Source organism: Mesoplodon mirus, assembly GCF_964341445.2.
Source record: "Mesoplodon mirus genome assembly, chromosome: 9".
NCBI classification, from domain to species: domain Eukaryota; kingdom Metazoa; phylum Chordata; class Mammalia; order Artiodactyla; family Ziphiidae; genus Mesoplodon; species Mesoplodon mirus.
Window position 1 is genome coordinate 101,409,050 of NC_138985.1, and position 13,215 is coordinate 101,422,264.

Sequence of the window (13,215 nt, forward strand, 5' to 3'; positions counted from 1 at the left end):
CTTCTCCTTTCCAGTCTGGTGCAGAATGGGTTCGTGAGCTGTGGTTTTTTGTTACTGACGTTTTCTTTTTTTTTCTTTTTCTTTTTTAAAATAAAAAGCATAGATTTCCCCCCCCCTTAAATCCCTTCCTTCTTAAAATGTTCTCTTCTCCGCTCTCAGTCCTCCTACTTCCTAGTTCAAGTTTCATTTGTGTCCCGTCCCTGCCCCCTGCCCCCCTCCCCTGCCCCGTTTGCATTGTTTCTGTGCGGCACCTTCAGTATAAAAAGCCCAGCTCCCCCCTCGTCCCTCCTCCTCTCCCTCCTCCCCTCTGGCCATCCTCCCTCCCCTCCCCTCCCCTTCCAGTGTTTATATGTAAGGGTACTGGTTGACCTTGGCGGGGCTCAGTGGGTATCCAGTGTAGACGGTGGAGGCTGGAGAGGCGCTGATGTAGGTCTGGTGGGCGAACTGGGCTGGATACTGACTCGGGTGGATGGTGGGAGAGGGCAGGACCCGGGGGCCCATGCTCACGGGAACCTGGTGGACGATGCTGGCTGGGTAGGCGGTGTGCTGCACGGTGTGACGCGCCGAGCCTTGGGAGGCCACCAGGTGGGCCACGGTGCCAGTGGAGCCCAGGGCGGCGGGCGCCGTGTAGGTGTAGAGGTGGGGCTGGGCGGGGAGGTGGGCGGCGGCGGCCAGGTGCGGGTGCACGGTGCCGTGGCTGGGGCTGTTGTGTGGGAAGGAGTATGGCGCCTGGGCCATCGTAGGGGTGATGTAGGCCTGCTGCCGTCGGTGGCTCCCCGTGCGATCTGCGGTGATGTGCTGTTGAGCCTGGAGGGGGAGAAGCACCAGGAAAGGGCTGCGTCATCGGGGCTGGACACGCGCACGCATGCGCACGCACGCGCATGCACGGGAGAGGGCGCGGGCGGGGAAAAGGAGGGAGAAGCGGGGAGTGGGGAGGAGAGCAAGGAGGGGAGGAGGGCGCGGGGGGAAGGCGGAGGGAGAGGAGCGGCAGGCGTAACAGAAGACGCCTCCGTCACGCGCCCGCGAAGTATCAGTTAACCTGGGCTGAGAAGGAAGGCCGTGCCCGCCATGCTCCGGGCTGGGTGACACTCAGAGCCAGCTGCAAAGGGAACGGGAGCCAGTAGGTCCCCCAAGGGCATCCTGCAGCTGTGAAGTGTCGAAAGGAGCCCCTCTTTGAGTGCAGACTGCTTTCTCTCTCACCGTGAAGTCCTGCTCCCTAAACTGCAGGCTCTCAGACACTTCGCTGTCTGAAGTCATAGGTACACATGAAGCAGCCCTCTCTAACCTGGAGAACCTAAGTCATGACATAGACGCGGCCCCGGTTTACAGCCCAGGGGCACCACTTCCGATGAAGGGCTTCTCAACACAAACTTCCCCTTATCTTACCTCTGAGCTTCTAAGGAAACAGGGCCCGGAGTCCACTTTGCAACTCAGACCTGAGTGACCCTCTACACTAACAGGCTGAGCGCTGCCCGTGGAGACTCTGTCTTGTTTACATTCCCCCTGAATGTCACCCACCTTCTCCGAATCCTCCGGCTCTTTTCCTGGGTTTGAGGTCCCTGTGGGAGGCCTCCTTCACCGTAATGACTCACTAGACCCAGCACGGTCAGACTATGGGACCCAGACACAGTGTTTTACCCTTTGCTGGGCCGAAATAGCAAGACGTGGGCCAGCCTATTTTTAAGCTCTGGCACCACGTCACTAAGTACTTCGGAGCATCAGACGAGTCATTTTGCTTTGGGCCGGCTCTCTGTGAATGGCGGATCCGCCTTCCCCAAGGTGACCCACAGCAGAACGAGAACACCAGAGGTCACTCGGGGCGCCTCCTGCCGCCACGGGAGGGGCTGAGGCTCCGGGAGGTGGCCAAGGGTCCACCCTGGCGCCCCTGGCGAGCGGCCGTCGGGCGGGCTTACCTGGCTGAGATTGAGAGGTCGCTGCTGCCGGTAGGCAGTGGCTCCAGATGAGCTCCCTGAAGAGTGACCGCTGGTGGAGGTCACGTTGCTGGAGGACTTGGACTTGTAGGAGGACGAGTGGTGACTGGTGGTAACTGTGTTGGAAGGAGGAAAAGGTCACAGGTCCGTCACAGGCCCTCAGCTGCCCGGAAGACCCTACTCCTTGGGGGACAACAGTGGTCTTTCAAGAACCCTTTCCCAAGACTGGGGGATCACCATTCGGCAGCAACGCCCCCAGACCCGGTGACAATGCCGACTCTGGGCTGGCACCTGGGCTGTGGCTTGGGAGCAAACCCTGCTGGAGTTTAGAATTACTATCTGGTGAGACCGAAAAGCATAAGGAGAGTCTAAGAGACAGAAGGAGAGCTCTCTGCAGCTCCTCGTGTCCCAGCCAGGGGTGCAGTGGGGGGCCATCTGCTGAGATGCAGAGACACGCTGACAGATGCAGCAGGGTACAGAAAACCGAGTCTCAAAAGAGGGACTACGTGTCCCAGGGGGAAAAACAACCGGAATAAAATGAATAAGGCGAGGAGGTTTATATTAAAGAAACCATTCTAGTCAGTTTCGGTGCTGAGTGGTCTGTGAACACCAGCTCCTGGCGGAGTGGGACTCATGTCTCCAGGGGGCAAAGTCAGAGGACTGTACACTCGGGTACAGGATTTGCAGAATCAAGTGCAACTATTCACCTGCCTCTCAGTGTCTCTCTTGACGTCAGACATCTCTGTGCTGAAGCTCTATCTAGATCAAGAGGAAGTGATCCACAGTGACTGCCAAGAAGCCTTTGGCACAGGGAATCCAGACATCCGCCCAAACCTGCGTTGTCCTCCGCAGACTCCCCGACTCTAAAACCACTCACGTTTGAAGGAGCTGCCCAGAGTGGGGAGTTCAAGAGGAGACCCTGGTAGCTAAGGGAGAACCGGCAAGACGTACACAGGACCTCAGAGGCAGGTCTATTTCTTGTGCTGTTCAGCAGAGAATTCAGAAGATTTACTGGGGCTGAGCATCGTTGGGAAACACAAAAGCCTAATATGGTATCAATCAGGTACCCTGGGGTCGCGAGTGTAAAATGGGCAAATCTGGCAGTTCTTGGGGGTGAAGGATGCTAAGAATTAATGAAGCACACATAATAAGGGTCAGGCCCTTGACGTAACTGGGTTGGATCAATTCTATTACGAATCCCAGGGTGATGAGATCAAAGTCAAAGAGGAGACGCCTGAGGCTGGGGCCGGCAAGAGAGAATGCTGATAATTGTTGATGGAGAGAAAGCTGAAAAGAAGGCAAACCAGAAACCGGGGGACAGGGGACTGGGGAGCACAATGAAGTCAAGAGGAGCCTTCTCCTCCCCGATGCAACAGTCCCCCTCAAGTAAAGGGAGAGCTGCCTCACTGGGAAGGGGGCAGCACGTCCTAACAGAGACCCCAAATCCAACCGTGGTTTGGGGCCCAGCGGCCCTCCCATCCTACCCACTGAAGTGCACCCCAGTTGGGGGTGCCCAGGAATTCGTATTCTCCACAAGCTTCCCAGGAGAGCAGGAGCCAGCCAGGCCTTGGTGGACACAGCTGACCTGCATCGTGGAATTGGGGTCTGGTGCTCAGGCCAAGCTTGGTTAGACTCTCAAAGGCCCTCCAAAGCCAGGGGGGTGGAGTGCGGGGTTCCGGGGACCCACTGTAGGGTGAGGGATGCAAAGCTGCAAGTGCTGCCCATCAGGAGAACTCTGTCGCCGTCGATCAGCCATGGTGCCACTGTGCAGGCATCCAACTCCTTCCTGCCCTGCAGCGGATCACCAGCTGTGTCTGCTGCCTGGGCCCAGCTGTGAATGGCACCTCTCTGCTCCTATTTCAACTCTCTGGGCATTTTGTGGTAATTATATTTGAGGGAGAAACTCTGAGTGCAAGGGATCCATAGCGTGAGGCTGCAAGCGAAGAGATTAGAGGGCTTCAGATGAAATGGGTGTGACAGAGCCAGGCTACCGTCATCGCGGGGACAGGAAGTGGGGTCGGAGCTTGTCAAGTTGCCAGAGCAGGGGACCCCAGAATCAGGGAGGGGGTCCTGAAAGGGACCAAGAGATTAAAATAGTAATTTCTTCCTGCAGAGAAAGTGACCATGGAGTGGAGAAGGCAAGTGCCGAAGGTCAAGCTCCGGAGGCGCGTTTCGGAGCTGGGAGGACAGTACAGAGCTCTCTGCTGGAGCCTTGCCTAGTTGCTCTCATAGATCTGCTTCCCGGGAAGAGCCCTGGGTTCACGGATGGCCCCTGGTGGCCCTGTCTGTACAAGGCGGATGGGAGAGTGCTTCAATCCTGGGTGAGCCCTGGAGGGACAGCCGCATGGCTGTGGTGGAGTTAGTTAACCTCTCTGTGCTTCCATTTTCTTATCTGGAAAACTGGGAAAGTAATGGCGACTACATGTAGGGTCGTTGTGGGGATTACGTGAGTTAATGCACATAGAACGCTTAGTATCTGGCACGTGTTAAGCGCTTAAAGGTGTTAGCTGTGCTAACTACGGTTGATGTCTTTATTACCGCCCTGTCCCCTGGCCAAAGCGGACGCTCAAGGAACAGGTGTCTGCCCCAAGCTGGGACCAGCAAGTTCTGTTTCCTGGGACTGGGAAACTGGGAGCCCGGGGCTCACTGGGTCAGGGTGAAGCAGTGTCCAGAGAGCAGGTGTCGGGCCCCCAGTGGCTCAGATCAAGGAGTTCTGGTTCCCGTCCCACCTGGGACTTAGTTGTTGAACTTTCTCTCAGCCCTGCACCCTTCCAATAAATTCCTTATTTGCCTTAAGGCAGTGCAGAGTTCACTCTGTTGCCTCCCAGAAGAACCTTAGCTGACCCAAGAGACCCGAGGAGGCTACGTGAGAAATAGGGATCCTTCCTGAGCTGAGACCCACAGAGGGGATTAGCACTGAGGGAAAATGGACCGTCACCTGCACAGCCTCCGTCCTGACCTGATGGGGCTCAGGGAAGCCTGGCAGCCCAGCGGGGCCCCAGGAGGCTGAGGAAGGCTGCTTTGCTTGATTCCTCCAAGCCTAGGACGACTGAGATAACGGAGGATATCAGCATTGAGAAGGACCACGTTCTGGGGGCGGACAGGCACCAGCATGAAGTTCCTTCCTGCCCCTTGCCTGTCACTAGAAAGACTGTGCAGCGTGTCCTCACAGGGGAACATAAATCTCTCTTTACAGTGGGAAACTATACCATGGGCTTCCCCAGAGACAGTGGCACTAGGTGCCTTAGAACCAGCAGCCTTACTGAGAATAACCTTCCTTTTTTTTTTTTGGTTGAAAACATCCCTGAGAGATTCTCAGCCCTTCAGCTGTAGCAGTCCTTGTGGAAATGCAGTGGAGTGAGTGCTCAAAACCGCCATGGGCGGCCCACAGCCCGACGGCTGATGGTGGAAACGGGCAACGGAGCGTGAAATGCATGACCTGTGGGCTCCACAGACCTGCCTCCCCCCCTCACCGTCGTGGTTCCCCACAGAAAACTGTTGCATTATGTGGGGCAAAGCTGGCCCTCAGTCCCCTGACCTGTCTTAACTAGGGGGTTGGACTAGTCTTAAAATTTCAGTAGCTCTCAATTTTGTCACCTTCCACATTGTGGCGCAGGCACCCAGGCCAACAAAGTTCCGAGCTGGAAGACATCTAGCCTGCAATGATCTGGCCGCTGCCTTGTGCATCCTCCACCGTATTTAAAAGGCCAAGGGAAATTCAACACCAGCTACCTTCCCCGCCCTTTATCAATTCCTAGAGGACCGGCGTAAGGTCGCTCCTGAGCCAATTCTTATAGACCATCGTCCTGAAGTGTAAAGGGACCGTTACTACTACAGAGTTCCCCCGAGATGTCCTGGAACACGGGCATCCTCGATTTACAACACACATCGTCTCCTCCTGTAGGTCTACAGTCTCTGATCTGAAATCCCTGGTGTCACTTTTTTTTTTTTTTTGTGCCACACTGCGTGGCTTGTGGGATTTGAGTTCCCCGATCAGAGATCGAACCCGGGCCCTCGGCAGTGAGAGTGTGGAATCCGAAGCACTGGACCGCCAGGGAACTCCCTGAAATCCCTGGGGTCAGACACTTTTGAAATCAAGAATTTCCGATTTTAGAAGGTCATTTGGTATATATTCAATATATTAGGTTACCCCCAGTGGAGCCCTGTGCACTACCACGTAATTAAAAAAAAGTGATTATTTCTGCTACAGAATACTGGGACATTTCACCAAGTGAGACAAACAGGAATATGACAAAGGGACTATAAATAGCCTCTGGTTAGTTCAGGTCAGGTTTTACCAACTGACTTTGCTGTAAACTTAAAAATCTGGTTTGTGGAGCTTTTTGGATTTTAGATTACAGATGAAAAGGAATATTTCCTTCTCTTCCTGTTCGGTAAAAGGGCCGGTCTTGAGACCTTCACTGTTAATTAAGCAGGAGAGCCCTTCACACCAAGCTGTGCGCACTTAAGGCTGCGATCTTTATAACTGGGGTACGTGCGGGGCTACCTGAGGACTTGAGGGTGCACGGCAAGCAGAGGTTTGAGGGGTCCAGAGTCTCACCTTTCAGATGTATCTTTTCCTAAACAGATGCACCGGCCCTGGGACCCGCGGGTTCCCTTACTCGCCTTCTGTCTCACATTCACCCTTTCTCCCATATTACAAAAGAAAGGCTTCCTTCTCACTCTCCTGAATGTTAAAATGGTGCATTGCCTCCAGGCGTGAGAACCCTAAGGGGCGCCCAAATGGGATAATTCCAGAACAAATGGCTCCTGAGGGACAGCCCCGTGAGAGCAAAGACAAGCCACTCTCAGTAGGAAATGCTGAGGGCTGACCAGGCTTGTTTTCGCTCAGGCGGCCAACTCTTTGCAAACTCCCTACCCCATCCATCCATCCATTCATGAGATACAGTTCAGAAGTGAGGTGGCCATCACAGGGAGGACTTTTTTCTGACAGATGTGAGGTCAGCTCTGGCCTCCTGGGCTGACAACAAGATCCTTGGGTGAGGATCTACCACCACCCGGGGCTTAGTAGCTCCCCCGTAACAAGAGGGCGAGCAGCAGGGAACCAGAAAACCAGCCTCCAGAGAAATGCTGCTGGCCGCCCCGGCCCCAAATTACCTGGCCCCAGGCTGTCACACTCCACCAGCGCCTCGCTGGCCTGGGTTTTCAGGGGCGGCACGATGATGGTTCGGGGGTTCCCGGTGCAGTGCGACTCCAGGCTCCCCTTGCTGTCGAAGGTGGCGGCGCTGTGCCCGGAGCGGTGCTGCACGGCGTAGGGGCTGGTGATGCTAGAGGAGTCGGAGTAGGGAGAGTCGTGGACCGTGACACAGCTGATGACGTTTTTTCTCTGCTTGGACACAGGGCTGGAGATGGAAAGGGAGAAAGCAGGACTGTGAGAGGCTGGGGAGGGAGACACCAAACTGACGGTGAAGAGCCTCTCTGTGCTCTGGGGCAGGGGCGGGGGCAGGCAGAGCCGGAGGCGGGGTAGGAATGTGACTTCTGCTCTCCAGAACCCTAACGGGGAGGCACAAGTGTCACCAGTCTGACCGGTGGGGGTGGAGGAATATGTGAGGATGGGAGAAAGGGCTGGAGGGGGGCCCACAGAAGCTTCTGGACATGGGGGCGAGAGAAACTTCCAGGCAGGCCTGGGCTGTCCCCTGTGCAGCCGGGCTCAGCTGACCTACCGGGGAGGTGCGTGCAGCACAGAGCTGTGTGGCAGTGCCCTCTGAGCCGCCGGAAGGGGACACAAAAGCAAACAGAGAACCCAGCCAGACCCAGGCAACCTGAGGCCCAGGTGTAGGAGAAAAACACCGCCGGGAAGGGAACAACATAAGCTCGTGAGGCTCGGGACCTGGAAGAGCCAGCCAATTTAGGCAGGAGGGAAGAGGACATCCAAGAGGAACCAGGACGCAGTGAGAGGGACGGGAGAGAGTGAGGCTCTGAGCACGCTGATCCCGCACACAGCAGCGACCCAAGACCTCCGGGTCCCCTTCTCAGGAGAGGCCCGGCCCTCCTGCAGCTTCCCCTCTGCCTGGCCGACGATGGGGTGGGGGACCGGCACCGCGTCTGGGTGAGGGCAGAGATGCTGAGTCTGTGAGGGCGTGGCTCTGAATCCCTGGTCTTCATCCTATAACTGAGGCTTAATACACTGATACCAGGAGGTATCAGTGGCTCTGGGCCAGCACATTTTTTCCGGAGATATTTATGTTTGGTTCCTTTGGGAACCAATTCTGTCTGCCTCCAGGCTAGTGAGAGGCTGGTGGGATGACGAATATGGAATTTGTTGCTTATTGGGAAGGTTTTAAAAATGGATTTTCATCTATTTTTGTATATTGATGGTCTATTTTTAAGAAATATCGATTGCCTAAATAAGACGGTCAGTTTGCAACGACTTGGCTAAGAGAAGAAGCTGGTATTTATAGAGCACCTAATGCAGCCGCCACACCCCCTCCAGGTGCCTTGCCCAAGGTCACACAGCCAGCCACAGGCCAGATTCCAAGGTCAATCCTACCACCACTAAGGGCGGCAGAGAAATGAGGAACTCGAGCCCCAGGAAGTGGGAGGACAGCAGGGCTGCTAGCCTACAACAGGCTGAGGGGCTGGGAGTGAGCCCGCAGGGGGCCTGACGCCCTGCTCCCTGGACCCTGCCCTGCTGACATCTGGCCCAGATAATTCTTCTGGGGCTGCGTATTCTGTCCTCCCCGGTTCAGGGTGGAAGGGTCCCTCCCTAACCGTGTTTGTGGACAAGGACACATGCCCGGCAGACAGACGTCTAACTTCACCATGTGTTGGTGGTGTAGCTGTTCCAACCCCTGAGCGACTCAGTCTCCTTATCAGTAAGATGTATATTAACAGTACCAATGTCACAGGCTTGCTTTGAGAAGTGAGGAAAGACATGCAAAATGCTTTGGATGGCGCACGACACACAGTAAGTATACTATAAAAACTAGCTTCTGGGCTTCCCTGGTGGCGCAGTGGTTGAGAGTCCGCCTGCCGATGCAGGGGACGCGGGTTCGTGCCCCGGTCCAGGAAGATCCCACATGCCGCCGAGCGGCTGGGCCCGTGAGCCATGGCCGCTGAGCCTGCGCGTCCAGAGCCTGTGCTCCGCAACGGGAGAGGCCACAACAGTGAGAGGCCCGCGTACCGCAAAAAAAAAAAAAACCCAAAAAACTAGCTTCTAGATGAATGGATAAAGAAGATGTGGTACATATATATAATGGAATATTACTCAGCCATAAAAAGAAATGAAATTAGGTCACTTGCAGAGATGTGGATGCACCTAGAATCTGTCATACAGAGTAAAGTAAGTCAGAAAGAGAAAAAGAAATATTGTATATTAACACATATATGTGGAATCTAGAAAAATGGTATAGATGAACCTATTTGCAGGGCAGGAATACAAAGGCAGACGTAGGGAACAGACGTGTGGACACGGCAGGGAGGGGAGGGTGGGATGAATTGGGAGATTAGGTTTGACATAAATACACTACCATGTGTAAAACAGATAGCTAGTGGGAACCTGCCGTATAGCACAGGGAGCTCAGCCTGGTGCTCTGTGATGGTCTAGTTGGGTGGGATGGGGGCGGGGTAGGGGCGGGAGGGAGGTCCAAGAGGGAGGGGATGTATGTATGCATATGGCTGATTCACTTCGCTGTGTGGCAGAAACTAACACAACACTGTAAAGCAACTATACTCCAGTTAAAAAAAAAAAGCTAGCTTCTATCATGATTATTATTAGGGTTACTTCATTTAAAAACAGGTGAAAAGAGGTTTGCAAAAAACACCTCTAGGCAAAATGAATTCTATGAAGGTACATACTTGCTGGAAAAGTTTCTAGTCTAGGAATAAACCAGAGATTGATATGAAAGAAGTTAAAACTCATCCGTTAGGTATCTTAGAGATCTATGCTAGCTGCCACAGGGAATTTCTGTATAAAGAAATATAATACATGTCTCCACTCTTGGAGGAGATTAACATCTCAGTGGGGGACTGTATAAAAACATGACAAGTTAAACAGTAAAAGCTTTAAAATAATCAGTTAAAGAGAAGGGATGTCATAAAGACTTCCACGATGAACTGTCAAATGAGCTGTGCAGATGATAATTAAGAACTCAAAAGAAGGTGAGGAATGAATTGATTGCATATATTTATAGTTCTTCATGCTAACTTTGATAAAATGGGTATATCTTAATTAATAAAGAGCTACACTTCCTACTTATAACAGTTTAAATCCAAAAAGCCCATATGCTTGTTGCTCAAACATAGTTTGAGGTAAACAGTTACCGTATGACACAGCAATTCTGCTCTAGGTTAAGTACGAAAAGGAACTGAAAGCAGAAACTAACAGATACTTGTATGCTAATGTTCACTGCAGCATTACTCACAACAGCCAAAAGGTGGAAATAACCTCAGTGCCCATCAACTGATCAATGGATAAACAAAATGTGATATATCCACCCAATGGAATATTATTCAGCTATAAAAACGAATAAAGTTCTGATACATGCTACAATATGGATGAGCCTTGAAAACATTACACTAAGTGGAATAAGCCAGACACAAAAGGACAGATACTGTGTGATTCCACTTATATGAGGTTCCTAGAATAGGCAAATTCATAGAGACAGACATAGATTAGAGGTTACCAGGGGCTGAGGGAAGAGGAGTTTGGGGAGTTACTGCTTGATGGGTACAGAGTTCCTGTTTGAGGTGAATGAAAAGTTTTGGCAATAGTGGTGATGGCTGCACACACTGTGAATGTATTTAATGTCACCGAACTGTACACTTAAAAATGGTTAAAATGGCAAATTTTATTATATATGTAGTACCACAACTTAAAAAATTAATGTAATAGGCCAAAAACCATTTAATTATACACTTTAAATGGGTGAACTGTATGGCACGCAAATTCTATCTCAAGTTTTTAAAAGTCCATATGCTTATTCAGAAACAAGAAAGCAGGCTTCCCTGGTGGCGCACTGATTGAGAATCCGCCTGCCAATGCAGGGGATGTGGGTTCGAGCCCTGGTCCGGGAGGATCCCACATGCCGCAGAGCAGCTAAGCCCGTGTGCCACAACTACTGAGCCTGCGCTCTAGAGCCCGCGAGCCGCAACTACTGAGACTGCTTGCTGCAACTACTGAAGCCCGTGGATCTAGGGCCCGTGCGCCACAACTACTGAGCCCACGTGCCACAACTGCCGAAGCCCGCGTGCCTAGAGCCTGTGCTCTGCAACGAGAAGCCACCGCAATGAGGAGCCTGTGCACCACAACGAAGAGTAGCCCCTGCTCGCCGCAACTAGAGAAAGCCCGTGTGCAGCAACGAAGACGGAACGCAACCATAAATAAATAAATAAATAAATAAATAAATAAATAAATTTTAAAAAAAGGAAGCAAATGGGATCAGCGGGGAGGGGACGACTGAGATCTGGCAGAAGAACTAGAAAGTGGGGCGCCAGGGAAAGGTCCCCATGCCTGGAAAGTAGGGACAAGGGACCCAAGGGCAGCAGGAATTGTGGAAAGCTGTGGAAGTGGGAGGAACCCTGGGAGGAAGGAGAGCCGCCTTAAAAAGCACAGACACGTCCTGGCTATTGTCAATAGAGCTGCAATGAATGCAGTGAGGTGGACGGACCTAGAGTCTGTCATACAGAGTGAAGTAAGTCAGAAAGAGAAAAACAAATACCGTATGCTAACACATATATATGGAATCTAAGGGACAAAAAGGTCATGAATAACCTAGGGGTAAGATGGGAATAAAGACACAGACCTACTACAGCATGGGCTTGAGGACACGGGGAGGGGGAAGGGTAAGCTGGGACGAAGTGAGAGAGTGGCATGGACATATATACACTACCAAATGTAAAAGTGATAGCTAGTGGGAAGCAGCCGCATAGCACAGGGAGATCAGCTTGGTGCTTTGTGACCACCTAGAGGGGTGGGACAGGGACGGTGGGAGGGAGGGAGACGCAAGAGGGAGGGGATATGGGGATATATGTATATGTATAACTGATTCACTTTGTTATAAAGCAGAAACTAACACACCATTGTAAAGCAATTATACTCCAATAAAGATGTTAAAAAAATTTTAAAAAGCATAGACAGGTGAAACCTGCAACTGCTTTCTGGGGGGGGGGGGGCGGGGCTGGTCTACGAGCAGTCTGTTGTGTAGTAAGACGCTGTTAAAGGAACGCCCAGCCCTCCACCTCCACCCCTGGCACCATCACAAAACGCTCCCAGGACCAGGGTCAGCGCCGGAGGCCATGAACATGCAGCTCCAAGTGTCCTGACCTTCACTCTCAGCTTCGGTCACAGCCAGTTCTGCCTGATTAAATGACACACACACACAGTGACTCATCTGGTCATTTCACAAAACGCAGAAATGTTCTGCTGCAGATGCATGGTCTGTGGGTGGTGGACCCCACGTGAAGAACAGAGGCTGGCTGCTCCCAAATGTGTCCTGGGAGCTCGTGCTCTAGTCCTGGCGCTGCTGTTCATTTATTGGTGTGACCTCGGGCAGTGGCCTGGATATTGGGGTGACCCTGGATGTCCCTCCAGCTCTAACCTGCTATGACATCCGTTAGGGAGAGTGGCCTTAAAGGAGCCATTGTGATGGTCCCTTGAAGGTTTATTATTAAAGACACTTAAAATAGGATTCTCTTTACTCCTAATTTGGAGAGAAAATAAATCCTTTTAGTTAAGTGTACCTTATATGTAGACCCAGACCCAGACAATTCCTGCTGACTATATATCCTCCTTAGGTTCTGAATAGTTTAGAAAATGAGCAAATTAAACACACACATACACCCCCACACACACACCACTGAGTTTGGCCAAGCTGCAATAAAATTCAAGTTGGACATATTTGGAATTCTTCACTCAATTTTAGAAATTGTGGAGAAGCTTCAGCTCAATATGAGTATGAATTCTCTGACAACTAGAATTATCTGAACATACAATGGGCCGCTTAATGACTCAGTGAGCTTCTTGTCACTGAAGGAAGGCTTTCTGGCAAAAATCTTCTAACAACTGACAGCTTGGTCTAGATGACCCCTCAGAATTGGGGGCCATCTCCCGACGGAAATGTTGAGGAATTCTGCATGTCGGTATCTTGTCATCTACACTAAGGAGTGTGGAAGAAAACCTCTCCGAACTCTTCATGGGTCCCATCCCTTTTTTCTGATCTGGCAGTCCCCATGCCCAGGGAGCAGATAGGTACAACACAGTCTAATGCTGATTTACCTGCCTCTTTGGATTTACATGTGACAGGTTTGGAAAAGGTGAATTAAT

General features: G+C 52.0%; 1 protein-coding gene across 6 annotated transcripts in view; it reads right to left on the reverse strand.

The window, feature by feature from the left end:
• Nucleotides 1-330: 330 nt before the first annotated feature.
• Nucleotides 331-13,215, reverse strand: part of HIPK2 (homeodomain interacting protein kinase 2) — a 248,820-nt gene continuing 235,935 nt past the window's right edge. For all 6 annotated transcript variants that reach the window (XM_082631980.1, XM_082631977.1, XM_082631979.1 and 3 more), the window contains exons 13-15: nt 7,050-7,294; nt 1,914-2,047; nt 331-807 (exon numbers count right to left, since the gene is read on the reverse strand). In XM_082631980.1, coding sequence (XP_082488106.1) covers nt 346-807; nt 1,914-2,047; nt 7,050-7,294 — 841 coding nt within the window. In that variant the 3' untranslated portion in view covers nt 331-345. The remainder of the gene's footprint in view (nt 808-1,913; nt 2,048-7,049; nt 7,295-13,215) is intronic.